This window comes from Grus americana, chromosome 2 (assembly GCF_028858705.1).
Source record: "Grus americana isolate bGruAme1 chromosome 2, bGruAme1.mat, whole genome shotgun sequence".
NCBI classification, from domain to species: Eukaryota; Metazoa; Chordata; class Aves; order Gruiformes; family Gruidae; genus Grus; species Grus americana.
Window position 1 is genome coordinate 1,936,878 of NC_072853.1, and position 19,545 is coordinate 1,956,422.

The window sequence follows — 19,545 nt, forward strand, 5'->3', positions numbered from 1 at the left end:
TACTTTGAGACTAAGAAAAAAGGGAAATGAAACAGATGGAGAGCAGCAAGGGGCAGAGTCGCTGGCAGAGGCTTGGGGCACGCAGGTTGCTCCCGCAGCTCTGGATGTCACGTGAAAGGGATCCAGCTGGACCATTTCTGGGACTCTGCCTCCATCCCCATGACGAGATGGCAGAAAGACAACGGTGGGAGGAAAAGGCAGCAGCAATCAGAAGATGGGAAAGATTCTGATTTTATACGGGGAGATAGTATGAAACATGATAAAAAAGGAGGAATAAAGAGCACCGTATGGAAACCCAGTGGAGTACTCCTATTTGGCATTTCACGTAATTTTGGCTGGATATAATTATATTTTTTTTCTCAAGACTTAATGAGTTGAGATCCTTGATCAGGCAATTCCTCATTCTCCATGCTTTAACTGGTTTGTTTTTTTCTCCCTGACATTTATTTTTTGTAATTTGTGAAAAAATTCACAGCTTGTTCAATGTGATGGGGGTGGGTGTTATTTCTATTTTTTAATTTAAGTGGCCATTTTCATTGCCCAGTGGAATTTATTTTCTAATAAGATAACATTTTCCCTCATATAAAATATCCAATTTTTGAACAGAAACATTTATGATTTCGAACTGCAGTCTTAAAAAAGCCCACAGAAAATGATGTCTGGTCCCCTATGAAACGCAGTGGAAGGATAGCGCTCTTCTGATCTAGCTGCATTGACAATCCTGGGAGACATTTTGTAGAAGTTTCAATCCCAATTTCAATTTCAAATTCAATCAGTTTCCATATGCACTAAAACAGTGTGTGAGGACAGGATCTTCAAGCATGCAGCCTGCTCTCAGACCCAAGCTGGCCTGGAGAAAAGAAAAAAAAAAAAAAAAAAATTCCTCTTCTCAAATGGACACTGTTTTGTTTTTGTGTTTTGCTTTTCCTCCACTTATCCAGAATTAGAAACTGTTGCATACTTCACACCAAACCAACAAGCTGCATTGTGAAACAACTAGGAAAAGAAGTGGGGGGAGAACACACGCCCATTTAGAGTTCCAGCTAAGCATACTTTCACATATAAGCACTGACATGTTATTCTTAATTACCCACCATCTGACACAGCAACCCTATAGTTATTATCCTAGCAGCAAAGCAAACACAGCAGAGGTATAAAACCTGCCCTGGGTGAGTCCTGCTTGTTTTGGAGGCTGCAAGACCTATAAAGGATGAAGACTTCTCTTCTTGTCCTGCTCGTCATAGCCTTGTGCACGGAGAGTGGTGAGTCTCCAAGGATCACTTTGCACTAGCAAGACCCTCAGAGTTGGGGCATGTCTTTGATATTGCAGGATGACAAGGGGATTTTGCAACACGAATGGTAAAGCTGAAGGGTCATTAGGCTCTAGAGAATATTCCAGTCCTCAGGATAAAAAACCAGGGGATGTATCCCCACCAGAAGCTGGAAGGATGCTGAGAAGCTGAAGTGGGGGATGAGATACCCACCTCACCTGATTCGTGTAGTCCCAGCCCAGCCCTTGGAGAGGCTCAGTGTAGGCAGCTCAGAGCCCTTGGTGCAGCTCTGTGAGAAGGGGGAGTCGTTGAGGGATGTACAGAACTGGACAGGCAAAGGGCAATATATACAATAAAGCTGCAAATGTGACATATAACTAACTACAGCCTGATTTTTTTTTTTTTTTGTTTTTGCTTGCTTGTTTATTGGTTGCAGTTACAAATCATCATTACCTAAATTGGTAGAGACGGTCATGCCACAAGAAGATGCAATTCTGGCTCCCATTTCTTTCTTGCGGCTTGTTGCTTTGATGTGCAACTTTGCCAATGTTGATCCCAGGTCTGGGATGGTGATGCAGAGTCCCATTCTTATTCTGATAACCGGATGGTTTATTTCTGGGGGGGGAAGGATGCAGTGGGAACCTGAACTTTAACTCTGCCTGGCTGGGCTCTGCCAAGGACCACTGCCTGTGCCTCTGGAAGATGCTCTGCTATTCCAGGGGAACAGTTGATTTCCTCAGCTTGGGGGGCTTTTGCTTATCGCAAACTGAATCTTTCTCAGTTTCTGCTGTAGGGCTTTACCTGCAAATTACTGGCCATTCTGGTCCTGGTCTAGCAGAGCATTTAGGCTCACACTTAATTTGAGGCTGTAAATGTTCTTACTGTGGGACTTCACAGGCTTTAAACTTGGCATGTGCTAAATCATTGTGCTCAACTTGAGAAAGTTGAGGGCAATAAAATGTTCCTTTCCTGCAGCTTATCAACTGTAATCACATTTTTTTAAAGATGTCACGTAATGAGACAGCAAACTTATCAAAGGAGTTGGTGAAAATTAACACATACGCAGCACTGCTTCACTGTGTAATCTAGCCAGAAGGCTGGTTGCTGTTCCAATTAATCCTGAACCTGACTGATTTTAATGGTGTAAATCCTGCTTCCACCGGTACTTGAATTTGCTAATGCTTTACACGTGTAAGTTGTTTACCTAGGTGTCTCGAATTATTCACGTGAAAAATCTTCCTTGAGGAATGTTATTTTTGTGTTAGAGCAGACATCTTGCTAGGCACAGATGGGAGACCTCCAAAGGAGGTCTCAGCCTCCTGGTTTAACCCTCACAGCCTGGTTTAACCCCAGGTTTGCATCTAAAGAAATATTGTTCCCTTCCCCGCTCAGCCCTCATTGCAACAGATACCTCAACAGACACAATAAAATCAGAATTGGTTTTCAGTAGCATGAACAATTGTTGTTCTTACCAGGACAGAGGATCAAAATTATCCCACCTGACTTCAGGGTCTTAACTGAGCCACTCAGTTAGGAGCCCACGTACCTCCAAGAGTCCTCTGTAGTAAATGTGAGTGAGAGACAAACCTCCGAGCAAAAAAAGAGGTTGGAAAAATCACCCCTGAAAGGTGCTTGCCCTCTCCCCTGGCTAGAAGGGTCTCAGGGCAACTAGACTCTGAAATTAGCAGCTTTGGGAGGTTGGGATGAAACAGGACTTGGGCATGCAATAAGCTCCACTCTTTCCTGCGTAGATTCAGGAAGTTTTTCTTGGAATGATCTTGATTAAAGAAGCTGCATTAATTAAGGAATAAAATGAGTTACATGACTGGAAAACCCAGTTGTGTTAATTAAAGAATAAAATGGGTTACATGTCTGGAAAACCCAGTTTGGGGACTCTGCTCTAGTGTATGGTTATTCTGGGATGAAAGGGTGGTTCCCAGTGGGGTGGAGAAGAAATGTGCCTATCTGAAGTTTGCACAAGAAAAGAGAATGTAGCCACACCACTTTGAGTGCAGATGGTCTAAAGGAGGGTCCCAGACTTGGGAAAAAAAAAAAAAAATGTAGCCTGCAGTGTCAGGAGAATACTGAATGCAAGAGCGAGCCTGGCAGGACAGCCAAGAGGGTCTGGAGATGGAAATGACCATGACCAAAGTAGGAAGCAAATTGCAATAGTCTTGGTATCAAGTTGGAGCGAGCTGGGTGCCACATTTGAGGCTCTTTTAAAATCATAATGGTGTTGAGCATGGTGAGGGAGATGAGATCTAAGTCACTGCAAGCCCAGTTGCCCAGACTCTGTGTCCTCTGCTAGCTGCTCTTCAATGGGAGACAACAGAGGGAGAGTAGGAACCGTGAGGACTACAGACCACAAGAGGAAAGTGAAGGTCAGTGCTGGGTGGCCATGGAAAGGGAGAAGGGGCTGTTAGCTGAAGTGGGGGAGAGAAGGCAGTTCCTACAGAGACAGAGAAGGACGAATAGTGTCCTAAAAGGCATTTTTGTGGCTTATGAAATACAGTGAGCCAGGTCACCGGGGTCACGGTCTGAGCTGGGGCCAGGTCTCGGCTAGTAGGACACTAGGGAGCAGAGAGCCTGTTTAGGCAAGATGAACTTGTCTAAGGTCAAACAAGGGCAGCAGTGAGGTTGAGACATTGCTGGCAAAGGCACTAACAAGGGCAAAGAAGCTTGGGTAAAGAAGAAGAGTGAGGGAGATGAAGAGCAAGGAAGGCAAAGCTAAAGGAGAGTGTTGGTACAAGAATGAGACGGGTATTAACTGGCCATAGATAGGGATATCCTGGAAATGAGAATAAGTCTAAGGGTGACATTATTGCCGGAGTGTTTGCTCCAGATAAACAGATGAGCAGGATATTCCCCTTATCATGGAAAGAAACCTTCCCCAAGGATCCCTTTGCTATGAATGACTGCTTTAGCTTACTTGAGTGCAAGCTGTTTTCATTCATTCATATTAGCGCAGCGCTTTGCAGACGCACGGTCTTACAGATGTCCACATTTTGTAGTGTTAGGCAGTCATTGCCCACAGACGGCTGTAAAAAGGAGTCTGCTGCAGCCAAGGGGGTGGTTTGTAGAGCCCTGTCTTCTACAGGTCCAGGATTGCCCAAGAATGGTCTGAAAATGAATCAGCCAAACTCAAGCATCCATCTTCCCAGCAAGCACAGATCTAGGTCGCTTGTCCCTAATTTGAGATATGTTGGGGGGGCATGCAGCAAAAAAAAAGAAGTTACTCTCAGGTGTGTCTCTCCCTTTTTGTGTTTGAAAAAATTTTTAAAATAGTTCACTCTTGGTGTGTGTGGTCTGAGGAAGGGTATGTAGGCCAGGACTCTTCAGATGACTTGAAGAGGATGAGTGTGGACAGGAATCAGCTGGTCTCTTTCCATACAAGAACTAGTGGCCAGCAACTGGGGCTTGGAGGAGCCAGGTTGGAAAGAAACCACAAGAGCTCCATGCTGCAGGTGGAAATAGACTGGGGAGATCTTTCCAAAAGCACACTGCGGATGCCAGATGTTTAAATGGATTCAAGTAAGTATCCAGAAGGGACATCCCTTGAGGGTTACTAAATGAGCAAACCACATCAGTGTCAGGAATCTGAGCTTAAAGTAATTTGGGTCCAGGACAGTTTCTGGGGCTGAGTTTCATACACCCAGGAGGTGTCTGCCTGTGGCCGCTGAGCTTGGCAGATGCTCCATCTGGAGCAGCACAAAGAGTTTCATGCTCCTATGGATATTTCTAGAGGGGATTGATGGGTGTTGTGTGCTTCTTTTGCAGCTTTCTCCTTGATATGTTTCACATGCAAAGATGCAGATTCCAACATAAACTGTCTCAGTACAACCACATGCTCTGAGCATGAGAAGTACTGTCTCACAACCTATTCTACCACGGGACTTGGTAAGTCTGAAGCTTTTTTAAGGCTCTGATAACAAGTGGGGGTTCAGGTCAGGCTGACTGAAGACCCTTCCTCCCACCATGAGGTGTGGCGGAAGAATAAAGGAGGATCACAGCCCAGAGAAAGCAAATCTTGCAGCAGGTGGGAACTCAGCATAGCCCGTCTCTGTTGTAATATATCGTAACAATACTGCACTGCTGATTAAACACACTCAGGAAAGGGAGGCATTCAAAAAAAGAGAATTTGTCTGCACACACCCCTTGTCTCATCTCCAAGCTCAAATACATGCTCACAAGGTAGTGGAATTGGAAAGGGTCAGGTACTGTGGAAGGAGCAGTCTCAAGGCATGGTGACGATGATGTCTTGCAATCTTCATAGAATCCCAGACTGGTTTGGGTTGGAAGGGACCTCAAAGCCCATCTAGTTCCAACCCCCTGCCATGGGCGGGGACACCCTCCACCAGACCAGGTTGCCCAAAGCCCCATCCAACCTGGCCTTGAACACTGCCAGGGAGCCAGGGGCATCCACAGCTTCTCTGGGCAACCTGTTCCAGTGCCTCACCACCCTCATAGTAAAGAAAAGATCGCCAAATTCTTGCTCTAGGTTGCACTCAACTGGCCCTGAAAACAGCAGAGGAGTCATAAGGCCTGGAGATGGTCTCCATAGGTCACATATACACAAATAATGATGCAATGTGACCAAGCCCGAGGGAAAACCAACAGCATTAAGTACAGAACAACATATTCCCCACTGGGTATTGCACAGCCAGTCTATCATTGAAGCCTGTAAAAAATATACAAGATAAAAAACCTGACTTTTCCTCCTGTTTTCTCTCTCTCTCTCCCACTTCAGGCAAGGACCGTAGCCAGCGTATTACCAAGAAATGTTCTGCATTTTGCCCAACAATTGACCTGAATATCGGCATAGCCGGTGTTGCTACCAGCTGCTGCGAGACTTCCTTGTGCAACATCAGTGGTGCCAGCAGTGTGAAAACCAGCTTCACTATGATAGCTCTGGGCGTCTTGGCCAGTCTCGCCTGCATCCTCCGGCTGGGTTTTTAAAGGGGCTGGGGAGGGGGTTGGGGTTGGTAAAGGAGCTGCTTGGCCTTGCATTGCAAGGGATCAAACTCTCATCCGTATAGTGTGAGTGATGTCTTCTTTCTCCTACCTGAAAGGTCACATCCCATCAGCAAGTATCTTTGCTCTTTCTGTGCTCTGATGACAGTGCGTAAGAGCGCAGCCCTACCTCAAAATGGTGTTCGGAAGAGAAAGGCATGACGTGGAGTCCTGCACATGCAGAAGGGCACCATACGGTCACCATCTCTCCTACTATTCGCCTTTATAAAACTCGATGCATTACCCACACACACACACTTCATTTTGTCCCTGCCATTCTCTTGTGCCTTTTTTCCCTTTATACCATTTTATGCCCTGTATTATTTTGCTCTGAGGAAGCCTTTAATATTACAGTTGTTAAACAGAAACTGGGCACAATAAATTGTTATTTTATTCTATTGTGTGACTGTGTGGTATGGTACATTGGGTCTAGTGGCAGGATGCATCCATGTTAGCAGCAACAAAAGCGGAGACATTAGTCTGCAAGTCAAATTGAAATAATGCTGAAATATATTGCAATTGCTTTGCATTCACTTCAGGAAACCCAGGAAACGTCTCCCCAGATTTTGTTTGTTGTTTGTTTTTTTTTTTTTCCTGCATTGGCAGACGTGTCATTTTGTGACTTCATTTCAGAGTAAACTGTATTCTATTTAACTTGCTTTCAATTTCTCTTCTGGGTCAGCTGGCTGAAAGGAAATGGCTGTTGAGCTCTCCAGCAGGCAAACAGAGGGGACAAGGCGGGACCCAACATGAAGGGATCTTGAGCATTAAGTTTTCTTTAAACTGATTTAAGATCTTCCAGTGGAAATTGCTTTATAAGCATTACGGATTATTTTGAAAGGGGAAAAAAGTATCCCGCATGGTGCTTAAAGGAAAATCATCAGAAAAGACAGGCAGTTTCTACCATGGAAATTTCAGCTTCATCTATAACAAAATATTAACTTTCAAAATAAATCTTTTATGTTTGCTAGTCAAGTTTCCTATCGGGGTTAAAATTGAAGGAACTCATTCCCCCTGCACTGACCTTCCCTGTGGATAATCTTAGCTAGGAATGAGGGATTTGCTCACTCAAACCCTTCCGAAGTGAGTCACAGGAGGGTGAAATGCTTTCTCCTGAGCTGAAGCACCTCTCCACTAGGATTACCCCAACAAAGATCTCCCAGGATAATTAGTTGGGCGCAGCTCACCCAGCTGGTTTTCTCTCCATAGACTCATTGCACAGGGAGAGCAGCCACATGCTTTGCTCACTCTGCCGGGTATTTGCTGAGAGCAGAGGAATAGCAACACTCAGAAACAGCCAGATCTTTATAACAGGTTTGCAAAGAAAATGTGGTCTCAAGGCTCCAGCTCACCCCATCCCTTCTCGTCCACCCTTCCATCCATATCCAACCCCCAGCTATGCACTCCCTGGCTGTTTTCTCTCCCAGCCTTCCTTGTTAACTTCTTTACCCTGCCTCCAACCTGTATATTCTTGCTAGACCCTCAGCTCATTTTTTTCTCCTCAGTGCAAATGCAAGGTTGGCCAAGGATACTCCGTCTTTAGCCACGAGACTCTCCGTTGTCCCCATGGTTTCTATTGCACTGCCATCCCACAGCTGAGCTGGCTCCATTTTTCTGTCCAATCTACTCTCTTCGCTTTTCTTCCCCTCCTACCAGATTTAGAGATATTCAAGTGGCACACACATTTTGAACACCTCCAATGAGCAAAGAACTGGTCTGTGGCCGTGGATGGTCATGCTCTGCCCCACACCCAGACAGTAAGGTGGTAACAACTGAACTATTTGAAGTAGTCTTCAGCCTTTGCTATCCACAGGTTCAGGACTTCTTAGGGACAATGCTGGCTGGCAGAGGCAAAGGCCAAGCTGGGGCTAGTACCAACCCAGGTCTTGTCCTGCTGCGCGTGTGAATACAGACCTCCTCTTGGCACCCAGGCTTAAAATCAGGTCATGATTTGTGCTACCTGAACTTGGCAGGTGCCTCCGTTTTGGGCTGGGAGGGAACCTGACATGTGAAGGAAGGTATAAAAATGTGTGGGCAAAGGGGTGAAAGCACATGGTAGTAGACCCTGCTTCTGCCGGGGAGTGTTTCATGGTCTGCTTATGGCTGTTGCATGGAGAAGTTATGAACAGCACTGGGAAGCCAGGAGGTCCATCCCTAAGGGAGCAGCTCCATCCATGGGCCCCAGCCTGCCTCCCTCTTGCCTGGTTTCTCCATGATCCCACAGGTTTTGCATTCCCCACTGCCCAGCAACACAGCCCATACATGTGAGCCAAAGATTGACCCACATCTCAAGTTACATAAAACGGTCCTTATCTGGAGGTGGGAGCAGCAATTGCCCTCAGGCACAGGAGGTCCCAAAACCATGAAAGTTCCCTTAGTGAACCCTCCCTTGGCAACGGGTGTTGTGTAAGAGGAGACTCCTCTCTGCCAGCCTTCCTGAGAAATCCTGATATGACATCTCCCACGCAGATGCTGCTGCCTAATTCCACATCCCTCCGCCCAGGGTTTCTTATTTGTTGGCTCCCGTGGTTGCATGCTCCTTGCATGAGAGTGGCAAGCTGCCCTGCAGAGACATCTGGGATGCCTGGAGGGCTCTCAGGAAGAAAATGGGCATCTCACTCAAATAGTTTGGATGGCTTCTGGGAGGTAGCTGGCGCCCTCTGTGTGGATTATCTAAGAGCTGAGTTTTCAGTGCTCTGAGTCACTGCACCAGGACATGAATCAGCCAAGGGGACCTTGCCCTGCCTAAATTAGGCAGCTGGAGGAGGTGGTTTAACTTTGGCCCTACTTTTCCCTCACTCAGTGTTCTATCACCACTGATTCTGAAGGACCTGCCTCCTGCTCTCCTCAAATAATTTGGTTTTTTTCCCTCACAACGTGAAATTTCTTCCCTTATTATGCTTATTTGCCCAGATCCGATTAACACCCACTGAATCAATGACAAAGCAAGACACAAGATGGATGCAAAAGATCAAAGCAAGGTCTTCACTGGGTCTAAAAAGCTTCTGGAAGCCTTGGAAAGTGACAAAAGCATCCTTTTTTCAAAATTAACTGCTGCTCTGTTGTCTTACAGCCAACTCACGGCTCAATTTTGAGGTCCATTTTAGTTTTCCTGAATGGGTAGCGATGAGACTACTCTACAGCGGTGATTCAGCTTCCTTGGGATTTTTGCAATCTTACTTCTCACTTACTTCCCCGGCTTGCCTGCTCCAGGCTGAAGGCTGTGATGTTAGGCAGCAGGAGACACCCTCCCCACGCTGGCTGCTTAAGCGTTGCCTCTGACTGCTTTTGGGTTTCGTAATCTTTCCTTTTGAGAAAGAAGGAATCACTGCGACCCAATCACTGTGCTGCAAAATTACCTCTCTCCAGATGCTGGGAAGAGGGCATGCTCCAGCATTACAGTACATCTAGGTACTAGCAAAGACATTAATGTCCTGGGGACAGCTCTCAGATAAACTGTTTGACATAGAAGAGCTTGTTTCCTACTCAGATTTCTCTCCTTAGTACACATTTGTTGTGCGCTGGGGATGTTTTAGCCTCACTGCTCTTTCGAAGCTGACTTGCACTGAGCCAACGTCCTATTGCATGAAGGTTCACGTAGGAACAAAGGGATGTTGTTAAAGTCAACATGGGTGGGGGGCGTGGGGGGGGATATGGCAATAATTAGAGCACTCTTTCATTCATGGAGGAAGGGAAAAGGAATATACATAACAGAAGTCTATGGGATAATTAATAGGACCAAAAAAAAAAGGAAAAAAACGGTTGCTTCCTTTTACCCTTATTGCAAAACACCAGCAAGACACACCCACTAATTATGATGAACAAGCTGTTTATAACACACTTGCTCAGTAAACCAAATTGCCCTCTGCAAAGCAGAAGGCCTGATTTGGTCATCACCAGCATGTCCCCTGCTGACCTCACAAACCTCCAAAACTAAGAGCAGGGATGTCTATTTTGACATCGGGCTTGAACAACTCTGGAAATCACCACCTGATGATGTCATTCTAGGAGCAGTTTAGGAGGGCCTGAAAAAGCGTCAGAAACTCACATGGATAAGGAAATCCTCCAGTGTTGGAATGATTCATATTAGAACCAGACAAAAATACCCTACTAGTGGCTATTTCTAGGGAACTGCCTGTTAAGTTATTTCATAATTGCCAGCAAAAGGGGGTTTTGGCAACTTTTTCTTCAGCACGTTCTGCTACCTGCTGTCCAGGACTAATTTCACTTTGGAGGAAGCTCCACTGAGATGGCAGCTCAAGCTCTTAAAAGATGCATCTTGTATTAGGGTCTATTTCCCAGAATGTCAGAACAAGATTTCAAGAAATTCAGAGAGCAACACCGAAGAACAGAAGAAAAAGGATTGATTTAAGAGGAAAGATTGAAAAAGAGACAGTTTGAGAAATGGCTTTTTTCAAAGTAGAGAAGCAATTCCAGGGTGCCAATTTGTAGTATCGTAAATGGAGGTCTGATTTCCAGAAACTGTTGGGCGTGGAGGAAAGCAGACCCTCTAAAGGATCCCTGAAATAGAAGCAAAACTTCACTAAATAAAAAGTGTATAAGGTATTTGAGAATTACAACCAAGAAAAGAGCAAGCAGAGGCATTAACTACAGGTAATGGAAAACTGATAAAGAAATGAAGACTAAGATGAAAATTTGAGGAAAATCTTCTCTTTAATTAACCATTAGCTAATTTCATTTAGTGTAAAATACACTGATTTTATAGGAGGTAAACTAGCGTAGGCCAGTTCAGAGTCTGAGCTGCTGGTACTGTGGAATAATTAAAGAAAATGAACGGTATGAACCCTGGTACATCACGCGCTGACTGTCCAAAGGGATTAGAAAAATGCACTGCTAGGACTATCTTCCCGTGCCTCCGGGCTCCGCTATTTCATCAGTGCAGCTGCTGCTTCTGCTGGGAGGAAGGAAAAGAAAAAACTTGGAGGAGAAGGGAGCAGATCCTCATTTCCCATCACTCATACGACTGGAAGAGCAAGAAATATGAAGCTAAAAGGGTTTTTCCCCAAGGTGCCAGCCTGTTCCATGGGCTCCAGCATGGAGAACTCCCACATGCACATTACACACCCTTGGTTTGATTTCATGTCCACCCGCGAGCCATCTGGAACCTGTAAAACTGCTGCTGTTCAAAAGGTATATAACCTGCCCTCCAAACGTCTCCCCAGTCCGGCTGAGAGGATCTGGTGGAGATGAAGGTTACTCTTGGCACCTTGCTGGCTGCTGTCCTGTGTGTGGAGCAAGGTGAGCATCTAATGCTGCTACTAGTTAAGATAAGATGGTGAATACTTTCTGTGTGGCAAAAATTTAGAGGGCTGTCACCAACTTTGCAGTATTCCAATGCTGCAGCCATGCTGCCACCAACTCCTTTTGCACCTCGATTAATGATTTGCTGCAGAAATAAGATCCTGATAAACTAATTCTGCTTTCCAGCAGGCAGTACCGAGTGATAGAGCTCTAAGTGTACAGTGCTGGATGCCAGGTTATATCCCTGTAGTGGTCCATAGGATGTTCCCAAATGATGCAAGTTGGAAGTGTCAGAAAGCATAACAGAACATATTTTTTTAATCCATATTGGTTTGGAATATTTTACAGATTTTTCTGTACTGCTGCCTCCTCCATTGTAGCAAGCCACGTGGTTTGCCATGTGTCTTGCTCCCTAGGAAATGCACCAGTGAGACTTTTTATAGATTAAATCAGAGAACTTTTCTGTGCGTGTGTCATGTTAGAAGCACCCTTCTCCCAAAGGGAAGTCTGAGGTACTCTGAGTGTGTGTCCTTCTTCTGGGATGGATACATGTGTTGCTACATCTCTATTTGCACATTAGGAATAATGACCAGATTGCCAATATTTCCCCCACGCCTGACGGTTTCCCAGAAACCGTGATACATATCTAGCAGGGGTTGAGAAAGAGGCATCTAATTAATTCTTGCTCTCTGATGTATCAACCCCCTACTCCTACTTTTTTTTTTTTTTTGGTCAGATGGTTCTGCAACATGCCTGGAAGATCAGAAGCTTGGGCCAGTTTTGGGGTGGGGAAAGGGGTATTCAGTTCTCAAAAAGAGAAAGGGACAAAGGAAATCTTGGAGACAACCATTATTTGATCCTTCTCACATATCTGGGCTCCCATTAAAGACTCTAATAAGCAACTTTTGATCAAAACTGTTGATCTCAAAGCCCACTGAAGGTCAGTTGCCATTTGCTTCCATGAACTCACCATTGCAGATATACTATGTTCAGAAGAAATCTTAAAAGGTCATGATCCTTTTCCTCCTCTAATGCTGGACCAAACCAGGCAGATGTTTGTCTAATGTGTCCTTGAATGTTTTCAACAAAGAAGATTCTAGAGCCTGGAACTGCTCAGACCCTCATGCCTTTAAAAAGTTAGTCTCAACATCTCTTAAAATCTCTTTTTGTACAGTTCTCCTGTGTTTTCACCATAGGATGTGTAGAACGGTTTCTTTTCTTCTTTGCAGCATGCTTTTGCTTGCATGAAGAAGGTTATTGTGTCTTTCCTCAGAATTTTATCATTTTTATTAAACAAACTAAATGCTTCTAACCTTTTCTAAGAGGACATATTTTCAAGGTATCTGACCATTTCTCCTCCCTCTCCTTTGGTCTCTCTCCAAATGCTTCACATATTTTTTGAAGTGCCACATACAGATTTGGTCATCGGTGTTCCAGCTGAGGCCTTGCCAGAGTGGAAAGGCCACTTTGCATATCTTGCACATGACATTGCTGCCTGTGCTCCCTTGGGTGACGTTTGTTTTCATTGCTATAGTGTGACACGGTTGACTCCCGCTGTTTACACTGCAGTTCTTAATTGTAACTCAACCAGTTGTTCCTCATCCTACATTTAAGTGGCTAATTTTTATCTTAGTGTAATATATTTCTCTTTATTGAACTGCATCCATTCTGTTTTTCTGTTCTTTTATTACATCCATCTATCAAAATCACTTAGAACTCCACTTACAGTATGTTTTCAGCTGTTTTGTCCTTGGCATCATCTGAAAATGTGATGTGCAACCTCTATCCCATCCCTACTGTCACTAGGGATGATGCTGTACGGACCTGAGCCCACAGCAGAGCTCTGGAGAACTTACGAGTTGCACTGCTCCAGCTGGTTTGATCAATAACCGTTGTGAACTACCCTGTGAGTGTGTTCTCACGTCTGGCTTCACACCTATTCTGTTGCATTTTCACTAGCTTGTGTTTCCTGGGCTTGCTCACAACAACGTCAATCAAGATTGTGCCAAAAATGTTGGTAAAACCTTATTGCATCTCCTCTACCCTTGAAATGAAGATTCAGCTTTTCTAGTGATGAACATAGCAAAAAAGCCACACAATGTTATGGCCCTCTCAGCATCAACAGGTGATAATTTTCCTCTTCCGTTCCCTTCCCTTCCCTATCAGGAACTTCTCATTTAATGGACTCTCTGACCTATGTTGCCCTTCCACTTCCTTGCTTCCAACTTCTTATCGGGAAAAACTGCACTCATAGGAATGTGTCCTCAAGTTGCTTTCTGCCCTTCCCATACTGACAGACCGTCCCCAGACTTACCAGGAACTTAGCAAGCATTCTGCACTGTGCTTGCTTCCCTTTCCAAAAACGTCTGTGTTTTTAAAGTAACTCATCCCCTCTCTTATACACAAAAACACATACTCCGGGTGATTTCACAAGCTCAGAACCCAACCACCATAAAACCTATAAAACAATTAATCTGCCTAGCTGGGGAATGTTCTGCAGACACTTTGGTGTGGTTTCTCATCCAGACTGTGTTTTTGCTCTTCCTTTTTATCATTACTTTCCAGAGGTCTACCTACCACCTTCTGGATTTGTGGACAAGTGGTACATTGTTGACAGACAAGGCATCTCATCGCTGCCTGCCCTTCCTGCCAGTTATCTTCTATATCTGCATTGCAGATGTATGAATTATCCCACCAAATCCGCATTTAACACTTAAACCATACTTTTGGTTAAGACTTCCCATTTATTCTCTACCTTACGGTACCATGCAGAAGTTTGACAGAGCATCTGACTACCCTCGCCAGACTTCCTAGGATGGAGGTTAGGCCAGTTCAGTTAGTAGCATTTGATCACAAGACAGGATACGTGACAGTACCTTCCGAGCCAGACGAAAGGGAAGTAGGACACTGGGCATTGTCTACCTCCTCAAAATGCTCCGGGCATCCTCAAGTTCTCCCTGGCTAGCCCTGCTTAGGCTTGCCCAGGAGAAGTGACTGAGCAGTAATTGGCAATTCACGTGGCAGGACTCTCAGGACAGAGAAGCTATTGCTCGGCAATAATCTCCATCATAAAAGACCCCAAATCCTTGGATTCCACTCACATCTACTGCTGCCAGAGACTGCAAACAGATCAATAACACTTCGCAGTCAGAGACATATGAGACAGAGAGGGATTTAACATTGCTGCCATGGGTCAAGGGATAAAGAAAGTCACTGGTCATTCACACACAAGCATTCATCAGGCTATAACAAGGAAAATGGAGGTATCTGGATTGTAGGTATTGTGGTTCCTAAACCATGTAATGTGGTTTTTCTTTTTTTTTTTTTCCCCCCCTAGCTTACCCATTTATGTGCTACATGTGCCAAGAACAGGAGTCCAACAAGAACTGTTTGACCATTTCCATGTGCGCAAAAGAAGACAAATACTGCGTGACTGTCCGTAACAACGTTGGAACAAGTACGTTTCTGAACAACAGCACCTTGTTTGTGCTGTAGAAGAGCAGTCCCAGGAATAGGCTTTCATCCCAGTCACGGCCACAGATGGAAACAATAGCCCCCGATCACCAACTGTTAGGAAACACCGACCTTGTCGCGCGTTATTGCAGTCTCTGCAGTGTCAATACGTATTTGATATTGTTACCAGGAGTTGGGGAAATGCCCAAGATACATATAGCAGCTCCAGAGAGTGAACTCAAGCCTGGGTCTGTGTGTGCTGCTTCACGGTTAGCTCCCCTCAGCTTTCTGCTGACCGCTCCAGCTACCCCTTGCTATGGCAATATTCACTCCCAGGGTTGTTTCCAAAAATGTTTGGTTAAAACTGTACCATGGCTGACTCCCTCTGCCATCCTGCAATCCTTCAGGTCTGTCCTTGGGGCTCTGCACCCTCAAACACCTCCATGTGCTCTCAGATGAAACCTCAGGTCATACAATACATTCTCCCTGGTTTTGTGCCGCAGGAAAACCATCCTGGTGGGCAGTGACCCAGCCTGAGCACTGCTTCAGGCAGCTTGAACTGCAAGCCACCCATACATAGAATCATAGAATCATAGAACCATAGAAAGGTTTGGGTTGGAAGGGACCTCAAAGATCATCTAGTTCCAAACCCCTGCCATGGGCAGGGACACCCTCCACTAGACCAGGTACTCAAAGCCCCATCCAACCTGGCCTTGAACGCTTCCAGGGATGAGGCCTCCACAACCTCCCTGGGCAACCTGTTACAGTGCCTCACCACTCTCACATTAAAGAATTTCTTTCTAACATCTAATCTAAATCGACCATCCTTCAGCTTAAACCCATTACCCCTTGTCCTGTCACTCCACTCCCTGATAAACAGTCCCTCACCATCTTTCCTGTAGGCCCCTTCAGGTACTGGTAAGCTGCAATGATATCTCCCCGGAGCCTTCTCTTCTCCAGGCTGAACAACCCCAACTCTCTCAGCCTGTCCTCATAGGAGAGGTGCTCCAGCCCTCTGATCAGCTTTGTGGCCTCCTCTGGACTCACTCCAACAGCTCGATGTCTCTCCTGTACTGAGTCCCCCAGAGCTGGATGCAGTACTCCAGGTGGGGTCTCACAAGAGTGGAGTAGAGGGGCAGGATCACCTCCCTTAACCTGCTGGTCACAATGATGCTAATTCCACTTTAGGGACAGATGAAAAATGGAGCCCAGAGAAGACCAGCATCATGTTGCAGCAGTGTGGACATGGCCAGACTGTTGCTAGTACTCAGAAGACATATTTGCCTTGAGGATTAGTAACTGGCCCTCTTTTATTCACCAATGCAGATTTAGCCACGGAAACATTTTAACAATGATTCTCACATTCTACTCTTTCTTTCCCCCTCCCTGTTCTTTTCTGCATTAGAGCCCAACAGGCCTAAATATGTCATCTCTAAGATGTGTTCTCCAACATGTCCAGCAACAGGTCAGCAACAAAACCAAACCTATCAGAGAGTTTCTTGCTGTGAGAAACCATTATGCAATGTGAATGGAGTCAGCAGCAAGCAAAGCAGCTATGGAGTGATGTCCCTGGGTGTCCTAGCCAGTATCACTTACATCTTTGCATCTGGACTGTGATGGGTTAGGAAAAGCTCCCCGTGATGGTATTGTTGGCTGAAATAAAAGTGTGTTGCTCTGGGATAATTACTGCTCTCAGAGTCATGCTTTGCGGCTGAGCTTCCCCTGGGATTTTCGAGAGAGTCTAAATAAGTTAGGTGCTGAACTCCCATTGATTTCCTAAGCCTACTTGAATCCTAAGTGTCCCCAGACATTCAAGTCACCTAAGAAAACACATAAAAGATAGCCCTTTTGACATGTTCGGGCTTCAAATCGTTACAGCTCTGAAGAGATCCTTGAAGACATATTTTTGTCTCTTTGAGTTTCAAAGCACTGTGAGGAATAACAACCCACCCTGCCTGGCACACAGGTAATAGCTCGATAGTTATGTCAGCACAGAGGGGCTGTTCAGTATCATCTTGTTTGCAGTAAGTTGGTTATCACACATAGTCAAGCAGTTCATAAACAAGTAAGTAGAGGTAAAGTTTATTTCTAGAATTTTGGACATTCCTCCAGCCTCAGTGGGGAACAATTTCTGGCTCCTCTTCCTCTTTGCTCTCGTAGGGTATCACATTTTGAAATGAGCATCCTTTATCACAGATTCACAGATTCACAGAACGGTAGGGGTTGGAAGGGACCTCTGGAGATCATCTAGTCCAACCCCCCTGCTAGAGCAGGATCACCTAGAGCAGGTTGCACAGGATCACATCCAGGCGGGTTTTGAATCTCTCCAGAGAAGGAGACTCCACAACCTCTCTGGGCAACCCCCATTGCCCAGCTCCGATGTGTTGGCTGAGCTTGGGGAAAAGGCAGACAGGAGCAAACATGGCTGAGAGGGGAAAGGCAGCAGGGGGGTACCAGTGGGGAGATGGGAGGGAGAAGGGAAGAGGGGGACGGCACGGTGAGCACTGCGCCGTTTATTACCCGCATGCTGCCTCCTCATGGACCTGGTCCAGCTGGAAAAGAAGATGTCCCCATATTTATTTCCCTCTTTTTTTGCAGGGCCAAACCAACCTGACAGCTGTTGCCGTCCCCAGTCATTTGGAGATTGTGAGATGGTTTCTACAAAACCATGTTCCTGGCGTAGAAACGACTGATTGTGCTGGGCTTTGTTTGGTTTTGCACTCCAGGCTCTCTGCTCCCTCCTCTCCCTGCAAGAGCTGCAGCTGAGGGGAGACAGAAAAGCTCTGTAGGAGGCCTGGGGGTGTCCACACAGAAAAAGAAGGGCAGGCAGCCAGAGACTAATACGAACAGCACGGAGCTTCTTGGTCATAGCCCCTGCTGCAAGCTCACTTTTCTGGAAAACAAAAAAAACCAACCAAACAAACAAACAAAAAAAAAAGGGAAGAGTTGGCAGCAACACTAGCTCAGCTGTGTTCTGGGGGAAACCAGAGCTCATCCAAAGAATTGAAGGGGGTTTTGTTGTGGGTTTTGGTTTTTGGGTTTTTTTGATGAAATATTGTATTTGATGGCTAAATGAGATCTTTGGTTTGTCTGAAGCATTGCCTTGGAAGTCTGCTGTGTTTTGGTTGTACATCTGGAAGGATGCACATTTTTTGAGATGTTTCACGCTGCCTGGATTACAAAACAACTGGTTTCCCAAGAGGACAATCAGCCAAAGATGCCCCATCAGCTTCATGTTTTATACTGTGAACTCTGAAGCCCGGTGCCTGGTTTTAAACATTTTGTTTAATGGACAGGAGGGAAGCAAAGCAAATGAAGGAGGCGACACCATGGTGCTGGGCAGGGACAAGAAGACGCTGACGCCCATTGATCTGAGCATACTGGTGAGCTGTGCCCAGGGATGACAGATGTCAAAAGGGCCAAATATGAACTTGCCAGCAGAACAAGCTGTTAATTTTCTCTCACCAAATACAACCACAAACGGGAAGGAAAGCTACGGTGGAAAAGGGGAAGGGACAGACCTTTTAAACCAAAAGGAAGGAAGAGATGACCAGCTGCTAAGGGCAGCAGCACTAATAGGGGCTGTGGTGGCTGTGCTGCATCCCGGCGCCATGACCTGATGTTCCACGAATACCCCGCACAGAGGGAAGACACTTCTTCCCTGCAATATGTTGGGTGCTTTCAAAAATCTCCAGGAAAGTCGGGATCCAGGCCAAAGCCATTACTGTCTTTACCGCCAGGCAAGTTGGCACAGGAAAGGGGAAGCAGAAGGAGCAATTTATATCTCAACCAGTTTCACTGGGCGTGAGAAGGTGAAGACCTGATGGGTAAGACCAGCTGGAGAGGAAGGAACGAGTCAAGGGTTGAGACAAGCCCACTGAGGCTGGTGACGAAGGAGGGGAAGAAAACCTCATCCAGATCTTTTTTTTTTGAGCAGCAGAGTGGGAGCTGCTGTAAGGTCAGGAGGGAGACGTGGTCCGCTCAGAGCCCAGCTGAGCCCAGCAACCACTACTGAGGATTCCCTTTTGTGGCCTCCCACTTCCGCACTGGGATCCCTGGCAATCGGACACTCTTTAAAAAGGCTGCTTGGTTCTGCTTATGGGGACTTTCTGCTTCTGGCAGATTTCTGCATGCATCGTGACCCCTTGCAGGCCCTTATTGCCTTCCTAGCTCTTCCGCTCCTCTTCACCACGCTAGTTTAAGTGCTGCCTGCTGATAGCACCTGAACGGACATTACCTCCAACAAGATAAAATGGACAGAGGGGTTCCTAGGTCTCCTTGTCTATGAATGTAGAGGAACCCTTTCCTTTCTTGAAATTTCTGGATGCCAGAACATCTGACCACACCAGGATTACACCGACTGAAGTGCCTTAAGGTTTTCACTGTGTTTAAAAGGATTTGCTGGTTGCATTGCCAGTCATGCCAGCACCCACCTGGTTCCTGGACTGAAAGCCCACAGTTGTGAATGAAGAGCTGAAGGTCTCTGAAAAGTGAGTATGTGGGTAGGATTTATGAATGGACTTTGTCAGAGCTGATGCTCTGAGTGGGA

General features: G+C 45.8%; 2 protein-coding genes across 3 annotated transcripts; both read left to right on the forward strand.

Annotated features, from left to right (window-relative positions):
• Positions 1–871: 871 nt before the first annotated feature.
• Positions 872–6,745, forward strand: LOC129203355 (lymphocyte antigen 6E-like). Of its 2 annotated transcripts, none has more exons than XM_054817731.1 (3): positions 872–1,262; positions 5,049–5,168; positions 6,019–6,745. In XM_054817731.1, exons 1-3 carry the CDS (start codon positions 1,211–1,213, stop codon positions 6,225–6,227), a joined length of 381 nt encoding a protein of 126 aa, XP_054673706.1. In that variant the 5' UTR covers positions 872–1,210; the 3' UTR covers positions 6,228–6,745. The 2 variants fall into 2 exon arrangements, with proteins under 2 accessions (XP_054673706.1, XP_054673707.1); XM_054817732.1 differs by lacking the exon at positions 872–1,262 and adding an exon at positions 3,323–4,802.
• A 4,743-nt stretch (positions 6,746–11,488) lies between these two features.
• Positions 11,489–16,613, forward strand: LOC129203648 (lymphocyte antigen 6E-like). The gene is made up of 3 exons (XM_054818455.1): positions 11,489–11,540; positions 14,881–15,000; positions 16,402–16,613. Exons 1-3 carry the CDS (start codon positions 11,489–11,491, stop codon positions 16,611–16,613), a joined length of 384 nt encoding a protein of 127 aa, XP_054674430.1.
• Positions 16,614–19,545: the final 2,932 nt, after the last annotated feature.